Raw genomic sequence first — 27,500 nt, forward strand, 5'->3', positions numbered from 1 at the left:
ATTTCATTTACTTTGATACCGAGTGACGTACGCGTTTGGACTGTGGTAGAAATCAAACAATGGCGATGGTCTTTTATAAAACTGTAGCAACAGGTGGAATTATCCGACATGGAATAATCCTAATAGCTAGCATAAGTCCTTCGCTTGTTTATATTCGTTGCGAAGATCTGAAATAAGTAACTGTTCAAGCTGTCAGTTGAATGTTCCATTCCCGACGTGCACTTGATGAGTGTACCAGCATAGAGTTACCATTTCCATTTTCTGTCGAACGGGCCGCGATGTCGTCCGCGTGGCAGCTGTGTCTGACTTAAACTTAGCAGGAGATATCTGCTTCACTGACTGCTGTACTAGGAGTGAGCATCGACTTTTATCACAAGTTACCTATTGACCTCCCGGATTTCTATGGGAAAATGATTTGTCTGCTTGTAAATCGCATACTTATACGTGACGCTGGTGCGATTCAGTGTGGTCTTGTGGAAAATCTAGTTCTTTACGCGGATTATCAGTCTGTAAATCAAGGTCGAATTCGTCCGACTCGCTGTTGTTCTCCTTTTCGACTAGTTCATTGCAACGACGCACTGTCGAATTAATGCGTTCGGTGTCAAAGGTAGAAAATTGGAAGCGCGTATCGGAATGACATATGCGGCTTTCGACTGTTTCGTGATCATTGTCCTCTGTTTCACCTGCTGGAGGTGTAATTAGTCCTATTCGATTATATGACATATATTCTAGAAAACATGAAGAATCGCATACTAAGGTCACGCGTTTGCAAGTCTTCGGTTGCAATATTCGCAAGTTCTCGCAATATATCTAAAGTTCGTTTGAAATTTCAGTAGTCATTATTCTCGCTGTGAAGTCAGTGATGCCACTATAAGTTGTGGCCGACGCACATTGTCTGAACATTGTCTTGGCGGTTGTATGTGTTATATATTGACAGTATGCATGCGCTACATGGTAGTGCTAGACTCGTCACGAAATTAACATCATGTTCTCTCTCTACATATACTAGTCATGCTTTTATAATATATGTTTAATAAAGCAAGATGAATAAATATTTGTTTATGAATCGTATCAAAATACAACCAAATACTCCACAATAGCAATATAGGCCCATAAATTACGTGGAAAACAGCACTTATATACTTTCTGTTTCCAATCTGTCTTATGCAAACCATTAATAACAATAATTGATTATTCTGTCTACTAGCATTAGTAACGTCGAAATAACGCGTCCCCGTCCACGCTCAAATTTATCCCCGTCTCAGTTATTGGCAATCACAGTAGTATACTTATATGTAGCTAGGCTCATTGCTTATTTAGAACATATCCTTTTATGCTAAGCGCTGTTTCGTAATCCCCAGTACAGTCACCAAAAATATGTTCAACAGTCAGTATGATTGCAATTTCAGGAGGTTCTTATGACGAGACCACGCATAAAAGTAACACAAACTTACCCCAAAAATACATTGGACTTTTCAAACACAGAAGTACCTTGGCCTCAGAACTGTGAAGTATAAGTAGTCTACAAAACAACCACTTGAGTAAATATCACGACTATACACAATCACAACATACTCTCGAGTACCTTAAAAAAGTAGCAGTACATCGCCTCCGGTTTTTCTACATGGTGATTGTCACGTTCAATTCACATTACATAATTCCCTCGTGGTACAGAATTTGAATATTGCAACGAACAACACATTCATATTCGCAATTTATATAAGCTTTTCAGCTAACACTCGTCGGGAGTTGCCGTTAGTAAATACGGAAATTGCAACTCGCAATTTAAAACGAAATAGATAGTAAGAATGGTATAAAAACAATGCAAAACGAGATCGTTAAGCACGCATGCAATTAACCCGATACAAATTGGCTATAATCGCCGAAGACGCAACACTAATGATATAAACGGAGAGAATAGAGCAGATGGTTCTTAACTGGTGTTCCACGGGGTTCCGTCAGCCAGTGTTACGGATACCACAGGAGATCAAGACACACAAACTCGTACATATGATTTGTGATGACACGCCATTATTGGTTGCAGGCAATTGGGCGCGATCAAAAGCCGAATTGTGAATGCCGTGGTTTCAGGCCGTGTGCAGTGCCGTACGCAGTAGGGTTTGGGTTTAAAATCGAAACCTCGTCTTTTTGAAATGCCGATTCTATCTCCAATATTTATTGCAGTGGTTCTGACCGGTACTCTGTGAAAAACTATCTGAGCCACCCTCAGGGGGTTGCCTGGAGCTCAAGACACAGACTAAATTTTTACATATGATTTGTCATGATACGCCCGTCTTGACTATCCATGGTTGCAGACATTTAAGCCCGATTAGTAGTCGAATTGCGACTGTTGCGCTGGTTCTTCGTGTGTAATGTCGTAAGCAGGGGAGGTTGGGATTCAAAATCGAAGCCAAGTCTTTCTGAAATGCCAAGTCTATCTCCAATATTTAGCGGATTTGCAGTGAATATTCATTATATTGTTTTTGTTTTGAGTGGAAGTCGTATTTTAAATGTTTTGTTCTTTTAGCACCCTGTTGAGAGAGAGAGAGATATGGTATTCTTTTTCGCCTGTACCATCGAGATGCTTTGACGACGGAGATGCGATACGGCCTTTATAGTAAGGTCATCTAGTCGGCACCCCCCGTTTTTTCTCCTCCATGCTATCCATGATTGCTGAGCGCCTAGCAGGATAGCCGCGGATACCAGTTTTCGAGTCTTTGGTCTGACCCGGCCGGGGATCGAACCCACGACCTGCCGATCGAGAAGCCGGACGCACAACCATTACGCGCTCTCGCTGTTGATGCACTCTTGTACGGTTAATTTTGCGCACCAGCAATCTATAGGTATAGGCATGTAGTAGATGTGTAGTTAGATGTGTATTGTGGTCAGAGGTGGTCAAATAGTCACCGTCGCTACTCAAGTACAAGTACAAGTAACTCCAGAATTTCTACTCAAGTAGCAGTAGGAGTGGCAGTTCACAAGCAAGCAAGTAGGTATTACAGCTATGTTTGCCAATAAAACTGAAAACTGTCAAGTAGAAGTAGTCTAAAATCATAACTACTTAATAAGTAGTGCGAGTAGGCAAAATCTACTTCAAGCACTTCAAAAAGTAGAAGTTTTTTACTACTGACCACCTCTGATTGTGGTAGATAATTGTTTCTTGACTCCGCGAAAATTTCGGGTTCCGCGAAGGCTTGCTGAGTAGCGTAAGTGTTTCGCGGGTTAGTTGAGAACCACTAGAATAAAGCCTGCACAGCACCATACAGTCTGCCATTACAAGGATCCCGTAAAACTTAAAATAAGCTCTCTGCTGGACTTAACATTGTTGGGTTATGTTTTTCATCTGAACAGTCACACACACTGTACAATGCGATAAGACACAATGCGATGTCATGAACAGAATGGATGTCGAACGACACGCATCAGTAGCGATCCTTTACTCTAACATCCACCTCGGCCTAGAGTGAGAGCCCCCTTGTATATAAAATACGCTTTGAAGCTTCGTGCACGAAACGAACAACTAAATCAGGGGTCGCCAACTCAAAATGGGTCGCGGGCCACTTTTCAAATTTCGTAGCGGCCGCGGGCCGCATAAATTCCATATCGATATAAAGTGGGCAACCACGTTTTGAAACTCTAGGTCAGTACAACGCTGTTCTACCTAACATAGGCAATGGGTATAGTGACCACAAAAAAGTAATATTTTATTAAAGTAATAAAAATACAACAAAGTATCACTGTCATCAATTTCATTTTATTTTCAACTGCGAGCTGTGCACGATACCTAGAAACGCTTTTTGGGACTAGCGAGATACGTAACTAGCTATAAGACCATCCCCACTTGAAGCTTAATCTTGTGGGTAATTAGCCCTAAGCCAGTGGTTCTCAAACTGATATGCCCCCCTATATGATACTGAAAAATTTCGCGCCCCCTTATCGCCATATCACAAAATGCATCCATAATGCTGGCTATCCGAACGGATAGTTTGATGGTATGGAAGGTTATGAATGTTGACGAGAGAATTCTATAATATAAATTCCGGATTCTACACAGAGCACTAGCTATAGCTATGAATTCGAGGAAAATCGCGCCGAGCGCAAAAAATTTTTAGTTGAACGCAGCTCCACGGCCCCTTCAGGTGCTTTCACTCTCCCATATGGGGGACGTACCCTCAGTTTTGAAACCACTTCCCTAAGCAGAATTCTAGGCATCTCGGTATTGGAAGTGTTTAGGCCATTGCACGTCAATTTCAGAATTTCAAAATGTTTTCTTAGCTTTATTCCGAAATCTCAAATCATGTCGCGGGCCGCAAAATATGACCTGGCGGGCCGCATGCGGCCCGCGGGCCGCGTGTTGGTGACCACTGAACTAAATGCACTTGTATTTGAGAGATACAAATAAATTAAATCTTCCGAATATTTCTTCATCGTATCATGAAGCATGATACTATCTAGTGTCGTGGTTCACAACCTCACATGAACGTTATAATATATAATATGAGTGATTTGTTTCGAATACATTCATGTTAAAATTAATAACTGGGTACAGTACTAAATTAAATGGGAGCAGATATATGCATCCTATTCTCAGTTACCCTACTTATATATACAAAATTCAATAGGCCTACCATTAATTTCCCCGTATTGCCAATTGCAGATGTTAATTCGGGATGGTTCGAACCACAGGGTATGAGATCGTGCCCGATTGTTGTTATATTAACAACCTTGATTTGACCCTGGATATACCACACGCAATTATTATATGGTTTATTATAAATCGAATGGTCCTCGATCGCGATTGAAGCGCTAAATATTTCCAATACCTAAGTTCCGAAAAGACCGACTGGACTTTGACCTCTTACCAGGACCGAAACTGCTGCAACGCAAACCCCCAATCGGGGAGCTCGAAGGGTGCCCTAAATTTTTTCGGTGAGTGAACATTAATTACACATCACGTTTTGACGGCTCCCCACGGAAGAATACGCATAATTGTAGAAAATAGAAAGAAGCAATTCGGCGTCGGCCATTACCACGCCACGATGCACGAAGACATTTGAAGTTCCGTTCAATATGGGACTGCGAGAAGCGTGTCAAAAAGATCGTCAGCGAGAAAATCTTAGCCGCAGATTGCCCTTATGTTGACCGTAAACAAACTTCGATGTATATAAGTCTAATTGTCCATAGGTGCTTAAGTCGCTGGTGCCGAATTATCATATCGTCGCAATCTGCACCCCACAGGACCAATAACATCCATCGGAGAAAAATATTTGCCAGTGAAGAAATACCAACTTTGAATCGTGCGCTTACTTTATTTTAATATGCGTCTATGCGTTTTAATATCTTTTGACTATATAACGGACAAGAGGTAACAAAATAACAACATGTAAGGAATTGATTGTACCATACGGGCCCGAATATGTTCAATTATTAATTAGATGGCCTTCACTTCCAATACAACAGCTCACTCAGCGCTACTGGTAAATCTGATTACGCGGGCTGAGAGGATAAAAAGTTTATAGCGACATATATATGCGATTCCCACCTATTCATTCATGCATTATACAAAATTGTGGCGCCTAGGGCGACCAGGCCACACAAACTTTGCTGATCATCGAAATCACGCAACGGGGATCTTGGGGGCTAAGGCCTCAAAAGTTTGGTTTTTAACGCTATGGGTGCGCAAGACGATCGTTTTTAGGGGGCTGACGAAGTGCTGTTACGGCCCTCCCTCTTACCCATTGTCTTTTTTACGGTCCTTACAATATTAGGTGAGGGGCGCTGGAGCACGATAATTTTTGAAAGGGGGGGGGCGGAGGAAAAAAGGTTAGAACCACTGGCCTAGGCGAAGAGAAGAAGAGGTATGTATGTACACTGAATGAAAAGTAAAGCAGAGAATATAAAAGCAAGCGATAAAATGAGGTGGCATATGGCGGAAGGCGAGATCGATGTTAGGTCGTGGTCCGGTAATCCTGAAGGCTGCGACTAGTATTCACTGAGAAGAAATTGCTTGTATTTCGACTTGAATGCGGACATGCTCGACGACTGTCGGATAGCCGGCGAGATGCTGTTCCACAATTGGGTCCGACATACTTGATAGAGCAATGCGTTTTCTTTTATACAGAAATTGACTATCACTATTCATGGAAGCTAACAACAGCTGTCGTCTACTATATTTTTGTGGTATATTTGGAGGTCAGTCAGAGCCGCAAGAAGGCTACCTTGAAACCGCCTCCGGTTCCGAGAACCGCTGTGGCGAATCACTGCTTTAGATTCACAAACGGAAAGTCGAATATTCCGAGCAAACTTTCGAGCAATTAATTTTTGAAATTGGCAAGGTGCATGCTCGTTGAGTGCTGTATTCCTTTTCTTGCTGCCAGCGCGGAGAATGGTCCAAACAGGGATCAAGATATCCTTATGGGTCCGAAGTTGAAATGCAAAGACTTTCAACCAAAGACGCTATCATGAAGTGAAAAATTGATTTCCATGACAAAGCTTCACCGTGCAGAACCTATACCGAGGTTCCTTTGTGAACGCGAACCTCCAAAGTTTACCGAGTTTCACACACAGAACGCGAACGTGAACCTCACGTTCACACCATCCCTATTGTCGAACTGGAGAACTGGCAACTATGGAACACTGAGAACCGCCACATTACCCAAATCATGCCTAAGGACCCCACGAAATTCTGCAAGCAGTGATCATAATCTAACTGATTGTTTTGTTACGGATCCGTTTGCCGTCAGATCATAGATATGTGGGCCTATATCTTCGCCTTTCCTCCTTTCGGTCGCGACTTGTAGTGTCATTATTCACATTCGCTCAAAATATATGCGCAAAAATGTCATGATATTTATACAAAGAAAAAGGGAACACCTTTTCGCGGAATCAATCGCCGAAATTTCGATGATGATAACACTGATAATAATTCGTTCGTTGTATTGGTAACTGAGGTTGTTATCATAATGGCCCACGTGATCGGGAGTAGGCTACGTTACCGAGGGATTTTAGTTAGTCTTAAATACAATATCAGTTATGGCTAATAACGGATTGAGCTATACCGTGTTTCTTCCAACATTCACAATGAACCCTGGTCCATTCAAATAGATGACAAGGTCGACATTTCTGACTAAATTATAGCACTCGCGTGCATTCCGACTGACAATTAGGGATTTTACGGGCGTTTATTGTAAACCATACCTACTCATATTAACATTAAGCGGAGCAATTATATGTACCTAGGGCCAATCCCCGCCACTCGGTAAAGTCCCAGTGTTGTGAGGCCTTGAACTTGTCACAGACTTGTCGTATATGAGTGGGGCTTGAATCAATGTTCGTCCTAACATCGAATTCTGATGGAGAGACACGAATTCATGACTACCGTGTGTGTCTTTCAGAGGGGTTCCACGGATTCTACGATACGAGGTATTGGATTTTGGTGAGACATCGCGTAAGTCTCGTTTGTGGAGAGTGCGTGTTAGGATAATTGACTTTCATCTGTGTCCCATTCTTGCATCCCTTCTGTTTGGAGGATATTCATCTCCTTGACGCCGAGTTCTTCCATTCGTTTTGCTATAACCTGGTGCTGCGTGACTCTGTCCTATGGAAACAATTATATTTGAGTTGAAGTGATTACGCTATTTCCTATTTTCGCAAACATACTAGGCGTATTTTCCAGCAGATACCGAAAGTACTTCAGGTAAAAGTGATAAATGAAAAGGATTGAATTAATATATTTATCGGGTCGTAAAACGGTGCATACGGATGGCGGCTCGCAGACTTTTTATTAGACCAGTGTTTCGCAAGAATCCCAACGTCGGCGATATCGCACCCCAGCGGGCGAAAATGTTAGACCGTCCAACGAGATATATCTAATTAACACAACCAAAACATGCACGTGAAATTGGCTCATTTTGCATATGACGTGAAAGTTGATTAAAAAAAGTTCAACCCAACGGAAGGTAGTTGAGGAAACCGCCTTTCCTAGCATCGTCTCGGAAACATGATCTTCTCTTTTAGTCAATTCACCAGCGATCAGAGTTAGGTGAAGAAATTTCCCGTTCATATGTCCTCTTTTTCGGATCCGTAGATATGAGGGCGAAAATTCGTGTCGAGCTTGATAAGTGGGCCGTGAGTCGAAAGACGTAGGGGACCACTGTATTAGACAATCGTATTCGGCCCGATAACTATAAAGACCCATCTCCCGGTGTTATGATGATATCACTCACACAAGTTATGTGTGAGTTATAACCATACGTGATGAACATCGACTTTTACTGCAGAGTAGATTGTACTCAAGTACATAGTGAAGCAGCCTAAAACTAGCACAGCCTGGGTCTACAGCGGAATTGGACAAACCCACGTCATTACAGTCCGAAAAGTTGAAGAAAATATTGTTTTAGCGCGTCCGAATAAGGATCAATTACCAGATTCGGATCCGTACCGTCCGTATCCGCGAGTTTCTTCCATCTGACGCACTTGTCTATCTCCTGCAATAAAGTGGCATGGTTTTCAAAAGAGGATAACTTCTTTGTTGCAGGGGAACATGCACTTGATTGATGTCGAGCCCCCCCCCTCCCCCGTAATATGCAATGTTCAGGTGGGACCCTCGCATGCCTAATTCTCCCAAGTTAAACCGAATCCAATTCCATTTAATCTCACGCAGCCCAGTGGTTCTAAACCTTTTTGTCTTCGCGGACCCCTTTTGGACCGTGACGGATCCCCGCGGACCCCCCGAAGTTTTACTTCAAATATAGCTCAATTATCCTACATTGGTCATCTGCCTTGTGAAAATGATAACTGTAGGCTACTGATGAACAGCAAAAATGACCTTTCATAAAACAGCATCATATTATTTATGTAGAAATTAGGTTGACTTTTATTATTTGACGGCGAATTCAGCAACTGCATTTTTTGAGATATACGTGGTCGTGTGTTGAAAATCAACGCCTTCGATTTGATATGAACGAGTGCTGAAATCCATTTAGACAAAAGAAAGGTGGTGGCGAATGTAATAATAACGCGACAGGCTTCCGACGAGACATTTGGGTACGATCGTAACAATTATGGTACCAAAATTGACAAAAAATGTTATTGAACAATGAACATCAAAGGCTGTTCAATGTTCATATATAGCTTTCTAGCAGCTCGCCTTGAAGTTATTATGGAAAAATGGTTATGTATATCACAGGAGAAAATGGATTTTTGTAAACATTTCGAAGTCACCGTGATTGATTTTACTAATCCAACTATTTATTTTTTACACAATCCCCAACAAAACATCTCTATACAGCAAAATATTTGTATCAGTAGGCTACTGGCAATTGAGCAACCAAAATGAGTCTGCGCAGCAGGATATGTCATCTCAGACGGCCATTCTGTTGATGGGAGTTCCATTAGTACTGAAGCGAAACTAGCTCGTGATTTTCCTAATTAAAAATACAAATTAGGTTATGAACTATTTTGTACATTTAGAGGTTTCGTAGACCCCCGGCTAAGAACCACTGCCCTAGCATCACCATTTTCGGATTTGGTAAATGCACCGGGATGACCTATGGTCGCTACTCAGTACTCAGTCAAAACTCAAAGGTTTTGCAAGCTCAATCATAGCTTCAACAACCGCACTCAACCGGATTCCCCGCTACTTGGGAGTGCTTGGAAACAGGTACCGCCATGTACCCTACACGCAACCGGGTGGATTGCCCGCGAGCCAGATAGATCCACGTCTTCTTACCTGATGAAGATCCATTTTGTTGCGTTCTCGGTCTGTGTTCTCTGTTCGAATAAGACCCTGGCAATGGTTTATTTCTATAAAAAAAATGGTTCGTGATTATGCTCTTATATGGCAATGGCATGGTGTTATAGATTTTTCTTGCTGAAATTAACGAGATATACCGTTACAATGACCCTGACAGAAACGCGCTTATTAGGTCATTGGTCAGAGGTGAAACACGTAAAACAGGAGTGTAAAGATTGTGGCGCGCCAGGTTATGTGATGACCAAAATCTTCACTACATTTAGCTATGTCAAAGGTATATAGTATATTAGTCATCCTGGAAATAGGAAATTTGCAACAGATTACACAGAAGTCACGCCAACCGATTTTATATCATGCTATAACGTTTTGAGCGCACACGTCTAAATGGCAAAGCGCAGCATTATTCTGAAATGCAATCCTTGCAAAATAATATCCGCTTTTTTTGACTTTCTGCACGATGCACTGAACAGTGAACAATGTTCACTGAACATATAGCGAATCTGCAAGGTAGCCTATATTGTTTCAGGCCGACTCAAATGGTATTTCTGTCACGAATATGACATCGGAATCATATTGCCAAGCATAGCATACACATGTCTCCGCTATAGGTTTTTAAATAAATAAAAGGGCTGTGATCATAATTTAGCTTTCAGAAGAAGAAGCATACCGGTAAGAGGACTACATGAAACCGATTCGCTGCCTACTCGCTACAAACAGCCGTTCCAATCTATACAGATTTATAATAACGCGATCGTGTACTATATGCCACTACCTTTCACCAGTAACGGCGGCGTAAGACGGCGGTCCTGATGGCCTTGCAGGCATTGAAGGTCTGTTCGCAGCGGTGCGTGTTTCTTTTCTGATAACTACTGCGTCCAGTGCCTTGTCTTCGTTGTCTTGTGCTGAATTTTTGGAGGAAATTCGGCAATGTTAAAGTGTACGATTTACAGCTATTCCAAGTCATGTCAATCCTATAATCACATCGTGTTGAGGTATTTTTCCTACTAATGATGTCCACTATAAACCAATAAAATCATAAAGCAAATATGCTACTGTTCTCATCTTATTCATGACCCGTACATTCGCACGATGTACAATACGATGTGGTGAACAGATAACGAACACGATCATGCACACGATCATGTACGATTCATCAATCCAGCACCCTCCTGGTCAATAGCAACCGTACCGATTTACTGTCAACAACAGATGTAATTCATCATATTCTATCATTGATGATACAAATATTTAGCTGTATAACCGAAATTATCGTACGACGGTGAATTCGTATAATATTGGCCTTGATGTTGCGATTTTGAGTGGGAACTCTGATATGCGATGCAATAAAATGATCGTAAGTACAGATAACATATCGAAAATATTCGCGATAATAAAGTAATTGCCGTAGGTTCTATTGACATAGATAAAAATGGATGCAATTCGTCTCACTTTAGGTTAACACTGTGGTCAGTGAGCTGAAACTAGGGTGCAACATCATTTATAAATTGCTTGCTTACATTTCTTTTGTTGTTTGTCATCGGACTTATTGCACGGACACTTTTTCCCTTGCCAACAGCAGCCAAATATACAGGCGAACGCAACCACGAGCACGATCGGGAGGACAATTGGTAGAACTGTGGCGTCTGAAGAGATAGGTCGAATTAAAAGAGAAGTTCTAGTTTAAATTATCATCAACAATTTGACAGCGCGAGCGTGGTTATTGGAGTAAAGATTGAATAACAGTAGACACTTATCATGATTCTAATCGTAACACATTTCTCATGTCTACTAGATTACCAAGGCAATCCAAACTCCGTAAAATCCATAATCTTGTCGCCGTGATATATGAGCATGGGGACGTGATCCAACGGAATATCTAGTGTATAGTTTTGGGACGGGAAAAAATAGTAAATTTCCGATTGCGGCATCGGAGGCATATCGAATGCAGTGGAAAATATTCATAGGCGATATTGTGGCTTATGTATCGCGTTATCGTTATACGTACACGTACAGTCGTACAGTGTAGTGCGCGTTTGTCTTGAGTTGATGACATGATTGAACCGCTTATTATGATAATGATTGAACCTATATGGCAGTGATTTATGGATGTTTATGAGTGAAACAATAATTGGCATGCCACATTGCAAACTGCTGCCCTTGGGTTTAGCCGACGGCACTGTCCGGCGTTAACATCCATAGCACGCCAAGCTTCACACTCGTAATGAAAGCTCACTACCCGAAGAATTTCCCATGCAGCTGAACGGCATGCAAACAAATCATATCTGAGGTTCACGATTCGGGTTCTTTTGCTGACATTTCTGGCAAAACCATTGCGAAAGTGACGACCGCCAATACTCCTGAATCAGTGAAATGCGTTTGAGACTTGAAATGTGGCAAGGCGGTGAATTCCGTGGTCATATTTGCACACGACCAATGCATCAGATAAATGCGGGCGGCGCTCGTAACGAAAGCGGTGAATAACATATTCCACTCCTCTGACGAGATGATATTGCAGTGGTATAAACAAAATCGGATATTTGACAATTACTAACAATGCAATAGTGCTCGGTGATATGTCATAGTCTTATAAGTGATTGAGTAATCGCTATTTTGCAGAATAATCTGCGATGGCGATGAATCCGAAAGCGTTTAACATGTAGGTAATCGGGACAACTATCCCGAGCGGTTCACAAACTTTTTCAGCTTGTAGCACACCATATAATGAAACACTCGCGGCACACTGACAAGAGTTCCCATAAACTAATTATTTTCACTATCACAGCGATGAATGTGGTTGCGTATACCGGAGATAACCTCTAGCTAGAACTCTATAGATATCCCTAGCGTATACGAAGTTACGAACACATACCACTGAAAACTATGTTTCATTGTTGACAAACATACATTTCGTCGTCAATTCCGAGCGGTCTCTCGTTTACAAGTTTTAGATTCATTCAAGACAGAAAAGCCATGATCACATAGCCATGAAGCGAAGATGCGATTAGCAAAATATATTTAATTGATTTTGCAGTGATCACGGAATAGGATATGAAAGCTCTGCCAAAACTCATCCATGTTTTTGTTGAAACTGCGTTTAAAAAGACAAGTCGTTTCGTAAATCCATGAGCTGTTCTTCTTCTGCATAATATAGCTCCCAAATGGGTTACCCACCCGTGTAAGGTTGTTAACAGCGCATTCTGGGGAAGTAGTGTTGCAGTGCCAGCTGAAGTCCAGACAATTCAGTGTGCTGATAACAGAGCAGCCCATTATAATGTGAAATTACCCTACTCTGCCGGTAATTCTGGTTGGTTTCCTTGTCACGTGTGCTTATTAATCTGCTATTGAGTAATCAGATAGCTTTAAGCCGCATATGCTTGTCTGTATGCCTATTTTACATATTTATATAAAATTTCAGAATCGTGCCACAGCGGAGAATTTGTGGCAGCGGAATTGCATGTGCCTCGGTACACAGTTTGGAAATCACTGCAATAACGTCTGTACCTGGTACAGCTAAGGTCACGAAATTAGAGATGGGCTAAACAAAACACAGTGCGAAATCGATTTGAAGAGAAATAACAGGAATTATCACAAGCTGTTGTTGTTTGGGTATCCATGGAGAGAAACGTGGTTTCCTTTTCGAATAGCTCCTGGCCATCAGAATGGCTTGGTGCACACAAACCAACCGATCGCCAAAATCAAGATTTATCATCCTATATCGTTCAACCAATGGTGTTAAATTTATCGATGATCACGCTAATATAGTCGTGATTACTGTGCGGTCCTATCGGAGATACGATTATTACGTATAGTTCTGCATGGATTCCCCTAATCAATTGCATGTGTCTTCTGCTACTGTAGTAGGCTACTACGAAGCATACCTTCAAACGCGCGACCCGTGGTTACACACAGCCATATATATCTGCCCCGCTTGTAGTTGCATTCCCTCAACGTGAAAGCAACTGATACGATGACGCGGTGAGAAACTTGGTGACTTATTGGTACGTTCTACAGCGGAAACACCTTCTCTCTATCCGAAAGTGGCCCGTGTTGAAAACTCAGGAATCATAATAATGACTGCCTGTTGAGATATGACCAATGTCGTGATGAAGCCTAAACACACACACACACACACACACAACAGCAACAACCACGAATGCTAAAACAGCCACAACTGATGCGATTGCCAGAGATTAGGTTGCCCGATACCAGCATTTTAGAGCCCCAAAGCCATCATTTCGTGGCTGTCTGATATAGTCCCGTTACGGCCCTGACTGCAACCGTATATCGAAACAAACCGTTAATTTTCTGCCTCTAATAACTACAACGTCCTACCGTCTTCCTCGCCGTAATGTCCATCATCAGTGAAAGCCCAACACGACTTAATCCAAGCGTTGTAGATGACGATAGCACCGAAAATAATTTTAGAAAACATTTCTAAATATGCAGGGTAGACGCTTTATTCATTGCAACGATACAGAATGCGGAATCATACCTGCGTGAAAATCAAAATGCGCCCAAGGCCGAACGCGCTTACGGAAACAGGATTTACAAGCCGTCGGGCAAGTCAGCGATATATCGCATACTCTATCGCTCCGATCTGACATCAACACAATATAAATTGCGCTTCACGCACAGATAATAGAGTTCACGCGGAAAGAATTTCGCGACTGGCCAATTTAGCCAGAATCATCTTACGTTGACCTCCGTCGATCTAGTGTAACGTTACAAATACAATTTAAGCGAAGTGCGCTATGCTCACATTGCTCTGGTTTCACTGCGAATCAGAAATATAATATGAATCTCGAATATAGAAAGGATGAAATGCGGAGAAAAGAATATATCACAAGGGACCGCTCACTTACAGGAGAGTGGCGAATCAATATTTTAGCGTAAGGATGAACGTTACTTAGACGAAGTACGGCGATCAAAGTCGCCAATTGCAATACTGCATGATATCAATGTCACCCGGAATTTATAGCGGCACTGATCTTTGTCATTTCACTCGCCGATTTGAAAGCGTCGTCCGCCACAATTATGTCAACTATCCAATAGTAAAACTCTTTTACGCGCGTGTAGATGCCTGGTTTTGCTGTTCCGCAGTTGTCGCCAAAGCTGGTTATTCCGACTAGCATCGTTTGCATTTGGTCCGAGCGCGTACACGTGAGCGGACCACCGCTGTCACCCTGGCAGGTGTCGGTCGATTCGCCGGCGGCATTTTCACCCTGCAGTACATGTCAACGTCATGATTCCAGTAGTGGAATCAGGCCTATACATGTGAGTGTGTCCTGTCCACACTTGAACGAGCTACTGGATTTGCAGGATGCGCAACTATAGAACTATACCTAACGACCTTTGAAACAAACTAAACCACGACTACTTCGATTTGATTCCGAAGCAACTCAATAATTTTATTAATCGGAATCGGATCAGTTTCCACATGAACATCAGTACAGGACGGGGTTTCAGTTTCAACCCATAAAAACTTACGCTACCGTTAGAGTGGTGATGACTCTGAATTAGCAATGGATGCAAAAACATCACAGAACAAATAACCGGTGTCGCGACTGACACCAAACGACGACACGTGTTGTCTAGTTGGTCGGCAACATTTTTTATATATACAACTCTTGAACTATAGAACTACTCATAAACAGTATTCGACTATAACTATAGATTGCTAATTTGTATAAATCTGAGTGTGTCGGCTGTGACAGTTCGAAAAGTTAACGAAGTCATGTACAGTACACTATATATTATCAACGATGTAACGTCATAGTTGAATTTCTGTGTCTTGGTCAGAGGTGGTTAGTAACGAAGAAGTCAAGTAGGTTTTTCGTACACGCGATACTTACTCAAGATGGTTATGTATTTTAACTGCTTCCACTTTTACACTAACAGATTTTAGGAAAAACTACTTTTCGCGATTTTAATTTTGAAAAGTAGAAAGTATGTTAATGAGTGAATTTGACACAAGCCCTTAAGATAACCTATACGTCGGCACCCCAACCACTCACCACCTAATTGGGGGAAAGAAACTCGAATGGGGGCAAAATTACTTCGTCAACCAACATAAAGTAGGATATTTTTGCTCCTATTTATACTTGATATATACTTGATCTTTGTTATCTTTGTTTTCGCGCCATTAAGTGTAACTATATATAGACGTATTGGTTTTACTTTTGATACCCACTTCCTCGCGAAAAATAACAATAAAAATATATGCATAAATTACTTTAAAAAGTCAAACTATATGTGTATTTTATTTATCGCTCGAGGCCGTTTGAATGCTTTACTGATTTAGTCTAAGGCAGGGGTCTTCCCAAATGGGCCGTGAGTTGACTATAGTTGAGTATAGGTCTGAGCAATGTGCTTCAGCTTACCAATTTTTGAGGTGTGCCGCGGAGCATTTTAAAATCGGAAAAAGGATTGCAACCATGAAATAGATGCCAACCACTGATCTAAGGGTATGCAACATGACGGTACGCAGCTGTATTTCGCCTCGTGAATAGTTCGTGTGGTATGAACATCACTTAATGATCTACAATCAGGTGCCCGAAACTTTCGAAGTCGTCACCACTATCAGTTCTGCCGCTAAATCTAATCAAGTCGGCCGAGAGTGGGTAAAAAAGGATTACTATTATATGGAAGTAGCTATATTGCTGACAAAAGCGACTGTAGAAACCGAGAGCGTCGAGAATGCATCATTAGAGCGCATAAGTTATGAATGGTGGATCTACGTAGCAAATTATACGTGGAATCTTTCAAAGTCTCTTGTTCATTATTGCAGCAAATGCTGTTGTAAAATCTGCGTCCCAATCTCACAACACTTTCCCCTCCGTTACGTACATGAGATTTAATACATCGCATATGCATCCTCGTTCGTATCATATAAATATCTTATGACACTCACGGCCGCGCAGAACATCGATTGCGCCACAAATCTCGTGCTTCCCCTGGTGTTATAGCTCCTCACGCAGTCCCCGTCTCTGTAAAGGTCGACTGGCGCGTATCGCAAACAGCGGGTGAAATCCTCCAGTTCTGAAAATAGTTGACACGTCGTGTAAGTGTGTTCGTCATTATGACATATACGAGACATATATACGACTCAGATACTCAGCTTGTGGGTTCGAGTCCGACCGTGGTCGACTCCAGAATTCCTACCTAAGTGTTGGAGGTTTATCTAGGCTCCTCCTCACCATCTCACCCATGTAAGCGGTGTCATATAAGAGCCTAGAAGTGGCCATGCTACAATTCGGCAGCTACGGAATATAAATGAAGATAATAGGCCTGGTGGAAAAGTACCATAGTAGTCGACAAATACCATGAATACCACAAAGTCACAAACAACAACAGATACAGGTCGAAATTTATAATGTTCGAGAACCATTATGTCACGTAATTTACAGGTCAATGTATCTACACTAGTTAGAGTGATTGAAGTAAAGCTAATCGAACAGTCGAAACGACGATATTATTACACCTTACCTTGACCGTAAGAATTAGCGCCCCAGCCAGAAATGCGGCAATCTACTTCGATAACTGAAATACCCGGCGCATGTAAGCACACTGGTCGAACAAAGTCCCTGAAAACAGGGAAACCAGGCATTGTTTATTGCTGTGTCATACATTTATAAAATGTGTGATTAATATAGCAATAAACAGTAGTATTATTATAAATATTATCGGAAAAGATGAGTGGTGCTTATTGATATTTATGGCTTTGTTCACCAAGGTTAATTCAAATCGAATGTCAAACGAGAATTAGATAGGCAAAGTATGATATTACAGAGCTATTGAAAATGATTGAGAGGAATTCCAATCTGAAAGCATCGAGAATTTGTATGCATCACTCGATAACTGAATGAGTCCACATTTGCCAACTCGGGAAAGAATACCGTCAATCCATTACATGTTGCGTGTTCATATATTTGCGAGTAAACATTTCCAGATGTTGAACAATATATTCATAATGAAATAAACCGGAATATTTTTGGCTGACACTCGTCGGTGGTAATCGGCAGCAAATATAGTAAAGAATTCGAAAGAACTTTGTATATCAACAATCGTATCATCAAATATGACTTCACAGACATGAAATTTCAAGGAGGCCTTTACGTCTTCAAGATTTAACTACAGCGACAAACGGACCGCCATACCCAAAATTATTTGTTGCGAAAATCGAAATGGTTGAGCGTGCCGCAGGCTTCGTATACGACAACACGGTTTGTGTTGGCGTTTTCTCAGACCTTACCCGTACGTAACGCATTCTCCGTTCGCCTTTTTTTCCAACGCTAAAATTGCAATGTCGTTGATTGGCGAATGCATCCTAGAGCGTAATTCGTAATCTCCATGAAGTATCAACTTGGCTACGTTGAAGGTTTCAGGATTCTCCATGTTAGCAAACCGCGCAGCGTCAGAATCTTGCCGATTATAATAATCCCCAACGCGTACCTGGTAGACTGCAGGATTCCTAAAACGTAACGTCAACATCAACGCATCGATCATCATAACCAGGACCTTTTATAGTTTATACATGTAGATCTGCTCTACATACTCGGTCGAATGTGATTAAAAACTGAAAAACATGCTTTTTGGGGATGGACACATAAAAGGCGAGAATAATATTCAAGTGATTTCATTTTAAAGAATATCATTTACATTAAAATCTTCATACATATCATGCATATTAAGTCAACGACAATGTGAAAAGATTCTCGAAATACAGGGCATGCTATCCATTTGTTCGCACGCAATGTTGACTAAATCGTTATGAGTCAACAGGTCTGTTCACTATACTAAGCGAGTACGTGCTTATTCGCGGACATTGCCAGACTTCAAATTTGTTGACCTCATTTTTTTACATATATATTCACCAGAATTAGGCCTACACCTTTTCTCAACAATGGCTAGGAGCAGTACCTAGCAATCGCGACATTGTTACCCACTTAGGAGTCGGATGCACGACCGCATTTTCAATTTGTTCAAGTCGTGAGTGCACGAAAATGATAGAGAGTTGTGAGCCGAATTCGAAATCGCAGAAAAATTTCCAAACATCCAATTGGAGAGTGATTTACAACTAGGGCAGTGGTTCCCAACCTTTTTCATCTCGTGCCTCCCTTGGCCGAAATTTTAGCCAAAATTCCCCCCTTAGGATAAATCTGCCCGAGCAATCACCTGTTGACTGAGAGAATAAGACGGGCGGTACCGAGTGTTTGTTTCTAGCAGTGCTGTAATAACACTTTGTAGACCTCCAAAAACAATGGTCTTGCTCGCAATCAAACAAATTTTGGAACGCTTGACTCAACAGACCCCACACTTCCATTTGTGTTTTCGGCTTACCATGCACCAATCGCTAATATAACTGTTGTGAAAAATCAGTATGCATAGATTTGCTGGTCTCGCGATTTTTTTTCAAGTTTGCGTATGCATTTGACCAATAATATTGGTACTTTCGTATATAGGAGGGTTGACCAGATTCGAGTCTGACTCGACTCTCCATTTTCTGACGACTGGACTTGACTCGAGTCATTTTCTCAAAATACGGGAACGACTCGACTTGACTTGGGTATTGAGTCGACTTGGACTCGAGTCATTGAGCATGACTCGAACCAAGCCATATGACTCGAGGCTATAAGACGGCCAAGACCGACATTTCATTGTAATTTCGAAGAACAGTACAGCGACCACCCTATTGGAATTTCGTCTATTGATCCTGGTACTTGACAATGCGACAAGAAACTGCTCAAAGTGAGGAAAATTAGTATATCATAAATCCAAATCATTCAATATCACCAAACAGTGTTGTATGGGGTGTGACTTGGACTCGGACTCGAGTCATAATACCATGACTCGGACTCGACCCTCTGCTCTGTGACTTGGACTCAGACTTGACTCAATGGTGAATTGAAAATGACACGACTTGACTCGAGTCAAAACTATGAAAGTGAGATTGACTTGTGACTCGGAGCCTCGAAATTTAGTTACAGCCCTGATATATATAACATACACGTGATCAGATTCCCTGCTGGAGCTCATTGAAATTTAGGACACCCATTACGTTTCGGCAACATTGCACCAAGTTTAATATGTCTTTTTTCGATCGGGTAGCTGTTCTTTGACTTGAATCGATGACGTTGGAATATTTTGTCACTGTCTGAAAATGTTGACTTGAAAATATAAGGTAAATACTTTCACTAGAGGCCTTGTTATGATAGATTAGGCTCAACATTTGATCGCTTAGGATATAGTTGATTGAGAGGCCGTCGCTGGCCTACAAAATTGTCTTGCAAACTGCAGCACATCTGAACTAGTTTGAAAAAAGGGGGGAATTTGTATGTGAAAAAGAGATTTCAAATAGCATTTGAACATACTTTCAGCAAACAAAAAACAGCCATGAGGACCATACGTTCGGATATAACTGGTTGACTACATGACAGTTCGGACATGAACAATTTGGAAAATCCGTTACAATTCTAAATGGGAATTCCTCCCTAAAAATTGCAAAATTCCCCCCAAGGGGGGAATTCCTCCCCGGTTGGGAACCACTGAACTAGGGCCTGTATTGGTAGTCAGAGTTCGGAGTTTAAATTATACGGAGTTGCAATGCAATACGTGGAGTAGCGAGCCAGAGTTGCGATTGTGAATCCTATACATATGTCGGGAGTAAAGTCACATGTCCGATCGAAATTCTGAATTTCAATTCCTTCTTACCGGTTTACCAGACAATGTCCCGCAGTTATCACAGCGCATTTGCTTATAAGAGAACCCCCGCAGATGTGATTGTATGGTTGAATATCCTTCCTTAGTATTGCCACCTGAGATATATAGTCAAATTTTCGGACAGTCTACCAAATATATTTCAATTCTCAATTGCAAAATAACAGGTTGAAGGCTTGTTGATCAATTCGAGAAATGAAACGCCAAATTGATTGAAAACGTCATTAGGAGCGCTTTCTGACGTCATATACAGTTCATGGTTTACTTTCGGCTTGTCACAATGCTTCAAGTGCTGTACCAAACTGTTTAAAAGTACCCTAGAACTCGTTTGGGACGAGTAATACTTGAAACTATTCACAAAGTTCACAAGATTTGACAGATAGAATAGAATAGATTCAAACAGGACAGTGGTATTTCTTTTAAAAGAAACACAACATTAAAAATCGAGTTGTATGATTTCACAGGACTTTGCCTTGCAAACATTTCAATGAAAACATACATAAAAGGTGTAATATAAAAAGACCGCAACAAAGTTTTCATTAAATTGAAGTTCCAGCTCAGTAGCATATTTTGTTGCAGTTCCATCTTGGGTTGATTTTAACGTTTGAAAGTTCGAAATTTGATCTTAAATGCTACTGGTCCACAAGCTGTAAATGTCAATGCCACTGGATTAGATCATGACTGAGCTCTGTGGGTCGTGGTCCGCGACAGAAAAGTGAATCAGAAAAAAAGAGTTCCAGTATCAACGAAGTATATAACTTGTCACGTATAGATCACAAAAATCCCGTCGTTCGCACAAATCCTTTAGGCCAAGGGTGGGCAACCTTTTTAGCACTGCGGATCGGTTTCAAAATGATTTTTTTTCGTCGACGGGCCTTCAAAAAAACCAAATGTTCAAAAATGAAGATTTATGGTAGTCCATACGCGATAAAGTCACTATAAGGTGCCCAGTGTAATGCAGTAACATACATGTTTCAAGATCTTGATCACTATTCAAAGTATACCAAGTTTTCGCTATAACCGACACCGGTCTGCTGACCACAGGTAGGCGACCCTTGCTATAGTCGATGATAACCGGTATCAGTATCGATGTATTAAGTGGAATATTGTTAATATTCATTTAATAATATATATATTCTCCGCGGATTTTGTACAGGAATTTTTAACGATGCATACTTTCATCCAATGATATCGCATTCCGTATATTCACCTGCCATGGAATAGTCCCCGGGTCTGCAGCACGTCCCCCCACAATCTTTTTTGATTGGGTGAATGCACACATGTTCTCATCCATTATGATTTTTCTCGTTATATCCCCGCATTGTTGCGGTAGTCCCGTGTCTGTAAAATGTGTTCGGTTTTTCGTTGGAATTATCTCACATTTCTTCTATTGAGATCGTGGATATGTAGAACTATATACCCACATTGTAATATGTTGGGTTTAAATACTGTGTTCATTGACCTCCATCCCACAGTCCTTGATGAAATACTTAGTCCTAGTTTTCCTCCATAGTATCTGCAACATAAAACATTGTATATACTATATGCGGACTTTTGACTATAACTAGGGTTGCATTTAAGCCACGACGTATAACCAATCCTTAGTTGTGACGGCACAGTGGATTGACATTGACAATTGAAAATATAGAGTAAATATGGCTCCTTCGACGAAAAAGGCTTCCGACCACTGTCATATACAGACCAAAAATATCTTTAACCAGGACTACATCAATGTGCAGCATTTTTATGGTCGGTGGTCATAATCCTCAAAACATCCATTCCGTACCAATAATCTATATCTACGTCCTATAGCCTAACTGTTGAACCGACGATTCAAGGGTCCCAGCCACTCCACGTCGTATACGTCGACTATATCGGGTGCAAATCGTCCGTAGCCTCATACTACATGTTTTTCGAAAGTATTTACACAATTATGGCATAATTATATAACGTTTGATAAAAAAAAGGCAATTTTTTTAAATGGATTTTTTTAAACATGTTATAAACAAAGTGATAAGAAGCAGTCGGAATGATAACAGTTAGATTGAGTATAATGCAAGTAAGCAAAACCTTACCTGAGTACTCCCAAAATAACAAATACCTATAGGTAATTATACTGCACATACTTTTGCGCAATATGTAAAAGTATTTGTATACTCCTCGTGTTATATCATGCTTTTCAATTACAGTCTCGCTGCATTGCACATGGAAACTGGGTACCTTGTCAAGATACGAAATCTGACGGGTACGTCATGGAGTCGCAGTCCGAGTGGGACGTTCGTTTTGTCACAAAATCTAGGTTTTCTTGTCGAATATTCACTAATTCTATAAAATAAATTGGAGATTTGAGATTAAATTTAAACTTAAATGCGCAACAGCATTCGTATCTCTGATACTAACATACATCCTCTTGGCAATTCATGATCCAAGATTTTCAAGCAACAGCGGAACATAAAAGTTGATTCACGTTGACTCGAATACAAGTCATCCATACATTCTGTCACCCATTCCAATGTGTTTTCATGATATTGAACGAATTCGCTCTATGTTCAATTGTTCATCTAAATATTTGTTAAAATATAGATACACCCTGTCATAAATATTTTGAATGTTTTGTGGGGATTTCCGGACATTTGAGCACGCGACACAATGAAAAACGACAGTTGAACATTTTAGCAAAGACGCAAGGACATTATCATGTCATATATAACCCAAGCCCTAATGTGCGTTTGTATGATCAAGTGCGGCTATAATCAGGTCAGGTCCAGGTTCCAACCGACAAGATAGCGTAATGGTGAAGCGCCAGGCTTCTTGATCGGTAGGTCGTGGGTTAGATACCCCGCCAGGTCAGACCAAAGACCTGATTAGTAACACTGGTATCCATGACTTCCCTGCTTGGCGCTCATGCATTGATGGGGTAGCATGGAGGGGTGGTGCAAAACTTAGAAAGCCTTCCTTGTCTGGCGGCATATGCACATCATGCACTCATGATATGCATATGCGCAGATCGTGTGTATGTGTATCATGAGTCGGTGCATCTTGCCGCAAAAACATCAAGGACAAAAATAAACTACGTCCTTTACTAAACCACGTGCTTAAGTATCACATGTTGCTATAACCACGGAGCGTATGTGGGTTTCGACTTCCGAGTCCCTCTATTGAATAGCACCAATATAAAATGTTACGGACACCAAGGCAGCACTGCATGGTGATAATTATATAGCGTCGGAATCAGAATTTGGTATCGCGGCCGCATACATGGGACATCATAGAACTTTACTCAAAAAGTATGTCTATAGATACAAAAGATATTACTCGGGCTGTAGGCCTATATGATTCGGTTCATGTCATCGGTAATGATGCTGTGGCATGTCGAGTCAATTTTAAAAGTGGCTCGACAGTGTGCGTGAATGTGTGATAAACTCCATCTGAGATGTTATGAGATAGGATAAAGTACACTTACTCCATTGGTTTAGTTGTAGTAACAACTTCGTTTGCTGAGTTCACCACCCAGAATGTCAGATATTTCCCGCTTTTATGCGCCATTAATTTAACCGACGTTCCTTCACGAAGTGCAACATATGTTTTCTCCCTTGCCATAACGTGCCTCCGTTTATACGCTCCTATCTGTGATTACATGGAAAGCATAAAGATGGGCAGGGACAGATCAAGTGATATGCCGGGCCTATTGTTGGTGCGAAGGAGTCATATCGATTAGATTGGATTACACCAGTGTTGGGATCAAGTCACTACCTTCGAGTCACGAGTCATTTCGAGTCGTTGCACATTTTGACTCGAGTCAAGTCAAGTCAATCGATTTTCAAAGGTGACTCGAGTCAAGTCAAGTCACTCGATTTTTGGAGATGACTCGAGTCAAGTCGAGTCAAGTCAAGTCAAGTCACGAGTCAAGTCACAATTCAAGTCAAGTTGCCTTTTTCAAGTATGGGGCATGATAAGGTCATTGCATTTTTCTAGCTGTCTGAAATACAAATTGGGTGGTCATTGATTTTGAACCGATAAACGAATATAGAGTTGAATATACACGTAAGAAAGCGCCGTATCGCTCACATATACGTAGAACTGCTTAACCACAGTATATAGTTACCAGCCAAAATAGAGAATAGATGCGAATTGATAGGAAGCAATACATTGCCAATTTGCAAATCGATATGATACAACTCAACTCTGCGCCAATGGTTGAGGACAATATAAACTATATTCGAATTCAATTTCAATAAAACAAGAAGTTTGGTTCAGGTAAAACATAGATTAATTACTTTACTATATTACTTTACGACAACATAAGATGTAAGCTTCGACCACTTCGTTTGCGATCAATTTATTTGTGAGGCAATAGAGGCTCAGCAAAACGCACGATCATTAAATGATTGGTCGATCTCACGGTTACACCAGTGTTTCGATAACAATCCGAACATATGCCAGACTCAGTGATTTTTATCGACATCGATTACTTGATGACTTGAAATTGACTCGTGAATTTTGGTCCGAGTCACGAGTCAATCCATATTTCTGGTACGCCGAGTCAAGTCAAGTCAAGTCATTTTAGCAAAGTGACTCGAGTCAAGTCAAGTCATTCGAAAAAGGTGACTCGAGTCTGACTCGAGTCAAGTCATGACTCGAGTCATCCCAACACTGGATTACACCTCACCCATTGCATATTAGTATCAACCATGAGGATAAGTTGACCAATGATCTGTGGTTTTGTTGATGTTCCTGGTATTCTAATGTAAATGGTGGTCCTCGGTAGCAGTCTTTGGCTTCCAACTAATCTTTTTCCTACTTGTATTCCGCTGAATTGAACGAATTGTTTCGGATCTTCATTAAACCATGCCATTTCTGGAACTATAAAAAGTAATGAAGATCCTGTTGACCGTTTTGTGAACAAGGACAACAGTACAAGAAAATGAAAATCTATTAGTTCTCATTGAAATCATCCATATGAATGTTTAATACGCAGATGTGAATAACGAAACTATATATAAACCTGTAAATATGTAGTATCGAATGCGTTGATACATATAGGCGCTTATCCTGAGACCTATAGGCCAATACAGAATTTATATTCAAGACTTTGACTGCTTAAACATAATTACCTTGTGAGTCGACATATGTTATCATAAAACATAGCCCCGCGATTACAGGCAAACATTTCATATTTTCCTGAAGCCACAAAGCTTCAATTCCACCGAGCAGGAACGCATCTACCAAACTCTGGACTAATTAATTCTGTGTGAGCACAGCGTCAAATATTGTATCAAGTTCCAAGAATATTATCCCAATACGTCAGCTTGTTCGTGGGTCATATTGCAGGAATTGACGCGAGTTCGTTTCCGTTCAACCGTCAATCCCTCAATTTCTTTGGGACATTTGAATTGGTATACACTGTGATTCAAGGATCTGCCTCGCATAACGTGACTTCATACAGGCTCGCGTCAGTTACCTTCCGTTGAGCATTCAATTCTTAGATTTCAATAATAACTATGGACCGATCTGTACATGTACTTGTACAATGTACAGTCATGACCTTGACTCTTGATATACGTATGCGACACTGCAATGACTATTTGACGCTAAATAATATACTTCTACGGCGTACCGCTTAAAGTAACCTAGTAGAAAATAAGTAGGCTATATGTAGGCCTACTACACCATATACGCCGTGATGTGCCGTGAGATATCATATAATCGGATATCGATACCAGCACAGTCTCATGATGCTCATTGCTCATGCTCATGCTCATTTCAATTCTGTTTCGAAGCCGCCTCGCGATGTCTGACATCGCTCGAGAGGACATTTCGTCATTAGGCCGAAAATGCTATTATTGAGTCTTGAGCATTTGCGTTGACTGCTGTAAACTGTGACCGAGGTGGTCAAATTATAGTCGCCGTTGGTACTCAAGCTATTTCCAAGTCAGTCAATATGTGGGTGCTATGTTGGAAACTGCAAACGATTGAGTAGTGGAAGTACAAGCGGTCTGAGATCATGAGCACTCGAGTGAGTATAGTACAGATGGATAAGACATTCACTAGATTTAATGTGAAAAAGTGAGCAGTTTTGGTTTAAAAAAAACTTTGGTAAAAGTGGAAGTACTTGAGTAACTAAGTAGCGAATGTATAAAATCACACTTGACTATACTCTGAAAAAATAGATGCACTTCACTGACCAGCTCTGTAGACGATAGGAGCAATAGATGCTTGGATCCGTATTTCAGCATTAAAGACGGAAATAGGATCCAGATTGGATCAGTATTCCATTTTATCGGATCCGGATCTCGAAAAACCATGATATGTACATCTGCAATGGCCATCTCTGCGTTCTATATTGGGAGAGAGTCTTTATTTTCATCCAACCAAAATACATAACACACGGCAGTGATGGTGGTACAGAAAATATGCATACACAGTATTCGGTATTAGATAGGAATGATCCATAAGACCGTAAAGGTCATCTAGTCTGATCACACCAGCATCGAACAGATACACTCGACTCTGAACAGTCTGGCTGTAAAAAATGTTTAGTTAAAAAAGCAAAATAGAAGAAAAATTAAATGATGGTAGCAAATGATCAATGAAGCAATGTCTGGGCGAGGTAGGGCAACAGTGTTAGTATAACGACAGGAGGTGATCAAGTAGGTATTTTTTTAATCTATTATAAGGCAATACACGGATATGTGGTGGTAATGCACTCCAGATGATAGGTCCCGAGTATGGTCGATAGATCTCTTAGTTAGGTTGCTATATTGGGTGGGGGCAAATAGATATTTTCCTTTGACAAGGATCTCGTGTAATGGGAATGGACATTTTTAGCAGGTATGAAAAAGTCATCAAACACAGGAGGCAGACTATTGGAAAAATATTTGTGAATAACTTTTGATACTTCGAAGCGATATAGTTCGTCAACTCGCAAAATTCGATGCTTACAGTAGAGAGAGTCACCATAACATAAAAAACATGCATCACGAAAACCATTTCGCTACAACACACGACGTCTCCAACGCATCCATGTTAG

General features: G+C 41.0%; 2 protein-coding genes and 2 long non-coding RNA genes across 4 annotated transcripts in view; all 4 read right to left on the reverse strand.

Moving 5' to 3' along the window:
• Nucleotides 1–27,500, reverse strand: part of LOC145439151 (uncharacterized) — a 168,417-nt gene that overhangs the window by 31,599 nt on the left and 109,318 nt on the right. The gene's annotated exons all lie outside the window — the stretch shown is intronic.
• LOC145439114 (uncharacterized) lies at nucleotides 6,828–14,228 on the reverse strand. The gene is made up of 6 exons (XM_080316595.1): nucleotides 14,087–14,228; nucleotides 11,272–11,397; nucleotides 10,527–10,656; nucleotides 9,731–9,804; nucleotides 8,424–8,486; nucleotides 6,828–7,597 (listed from the first exon to the last, which is right to left on the reverse strand). The coding sequence occupies exons 1-6, from the start codon at nucleotides 14,184–14,186 to the stop codon at nucleotides 7,491–7,493; spliced, it is 600 nt and encodes a 199-aa protein (XP_080172721.1). The 5' UTR covers nucleotides 14,187–14,228; the 3' UTR covers nucleotides 6,828–7,490.
• LOC145439115 (uncharacterized) lies at nucleotides 11,674–12,918 on the reverse strand. Its single transcript, XR_013915096.1, has 2 exons — nucleotides 12,017–12,918; nucleotides 11,674–11,982 (listed from the first exon to the last, which is right to left on the reverse strand). It is a non-coding gene; the product is annotated as an uncharacterized LOC145439115 (long non-coding RNA).
• LOC145439113 (clotting factor G beta subunit-like) lies at nucleotides 14,196–25,763 on the reverse strand. The gene is made up of 10 exons (XM_080316594.1): nucleotides 25,585–25,763; nucleotides 25,140–25,333; nucleotides 23,934–24,097; nucleotides 21,895–21,986; nucleotides 21,681–21,811; nucleotides 20,465–20,568; nucleotides 18,006–18,224; nucleotides 17,240–17,337; nucleotides 16,665–16,792; nucleotides 14,196–14,976 (listed from the first exon to the last, which is right to left on the reverse strand). Exons 1-10 carry the CDS (start codon nucleotides 25,643–25,645, stop codon nucleotides 14,716–14,718), a joined length of 1,452 nt encoding a protein of 483 aa, XP_080172720.1. The 5' UTR covers nucleotides 25,646–25,763; the 3' UTR covers nucleotides 14,196–14,715.

The sequence above is a fragment of the Botryllus schlosseri genome, chromosome 5, assembly GCF_051294905.1.
Source record: "Botryllus schlosseri isolate E-star chromosome 5, Bs_hap1, whole genome shotgun sequence".
Classification (NCBI taxonomy): Eukaryota; Metazoa; Chordata; class Ascidiacea; order Stolidobranchia; family Styelidae; genus Botryllus; species Botryllus schlosseri.

Excerpts from the sequence above, each read along its gene's own strand:
- LOC145439113 (XM_080316594.1), bottom strand. The coding sequence starts at position 25,645 with ATGAAATGTTTGCCTGTAATCGCGGGGCTATGTTTTATGATAACATAT. Across the intron at positions 17,338-18,005 it reads GGAGAATGCGTTACGTACGG|GGACTTTGTTCGACCAGTGT; the intron begins GTAAGGTCTGAG and ends CCCTGTTTTCAG. Across the intron at positions 16,793-17,239 it reads CGCTAATTCTTACGGTCAAG|AACTGGAGGATTTCACCCGC; the intron begins GTAAGGTGTAAT and ends AACTATTTTCAG.
- LOC145439114 (XM_080316595.1), bottom strand. The coding sequence starts at position 14,186 with ATGTTTTCTAAAATTATTTTCGGTGCTATCGTCATCTACAACGCTTGG. Across the intron at positions 11,398-14,086 it reads ACATTACGGCGAGGAAGACG|ACGCCACAGTTCTACCAATT; the intron begins GTAGGACGTTGT and ends CTATCTCTTCAG. Across the intron at positions 9,805-10,526 it reads GCCGCCGTTACTGGTGAAAG|AAATAAACCATTGCCAGGGT; the intron begins GTAGTGGCATAT and ends TTTTTTTTATAG.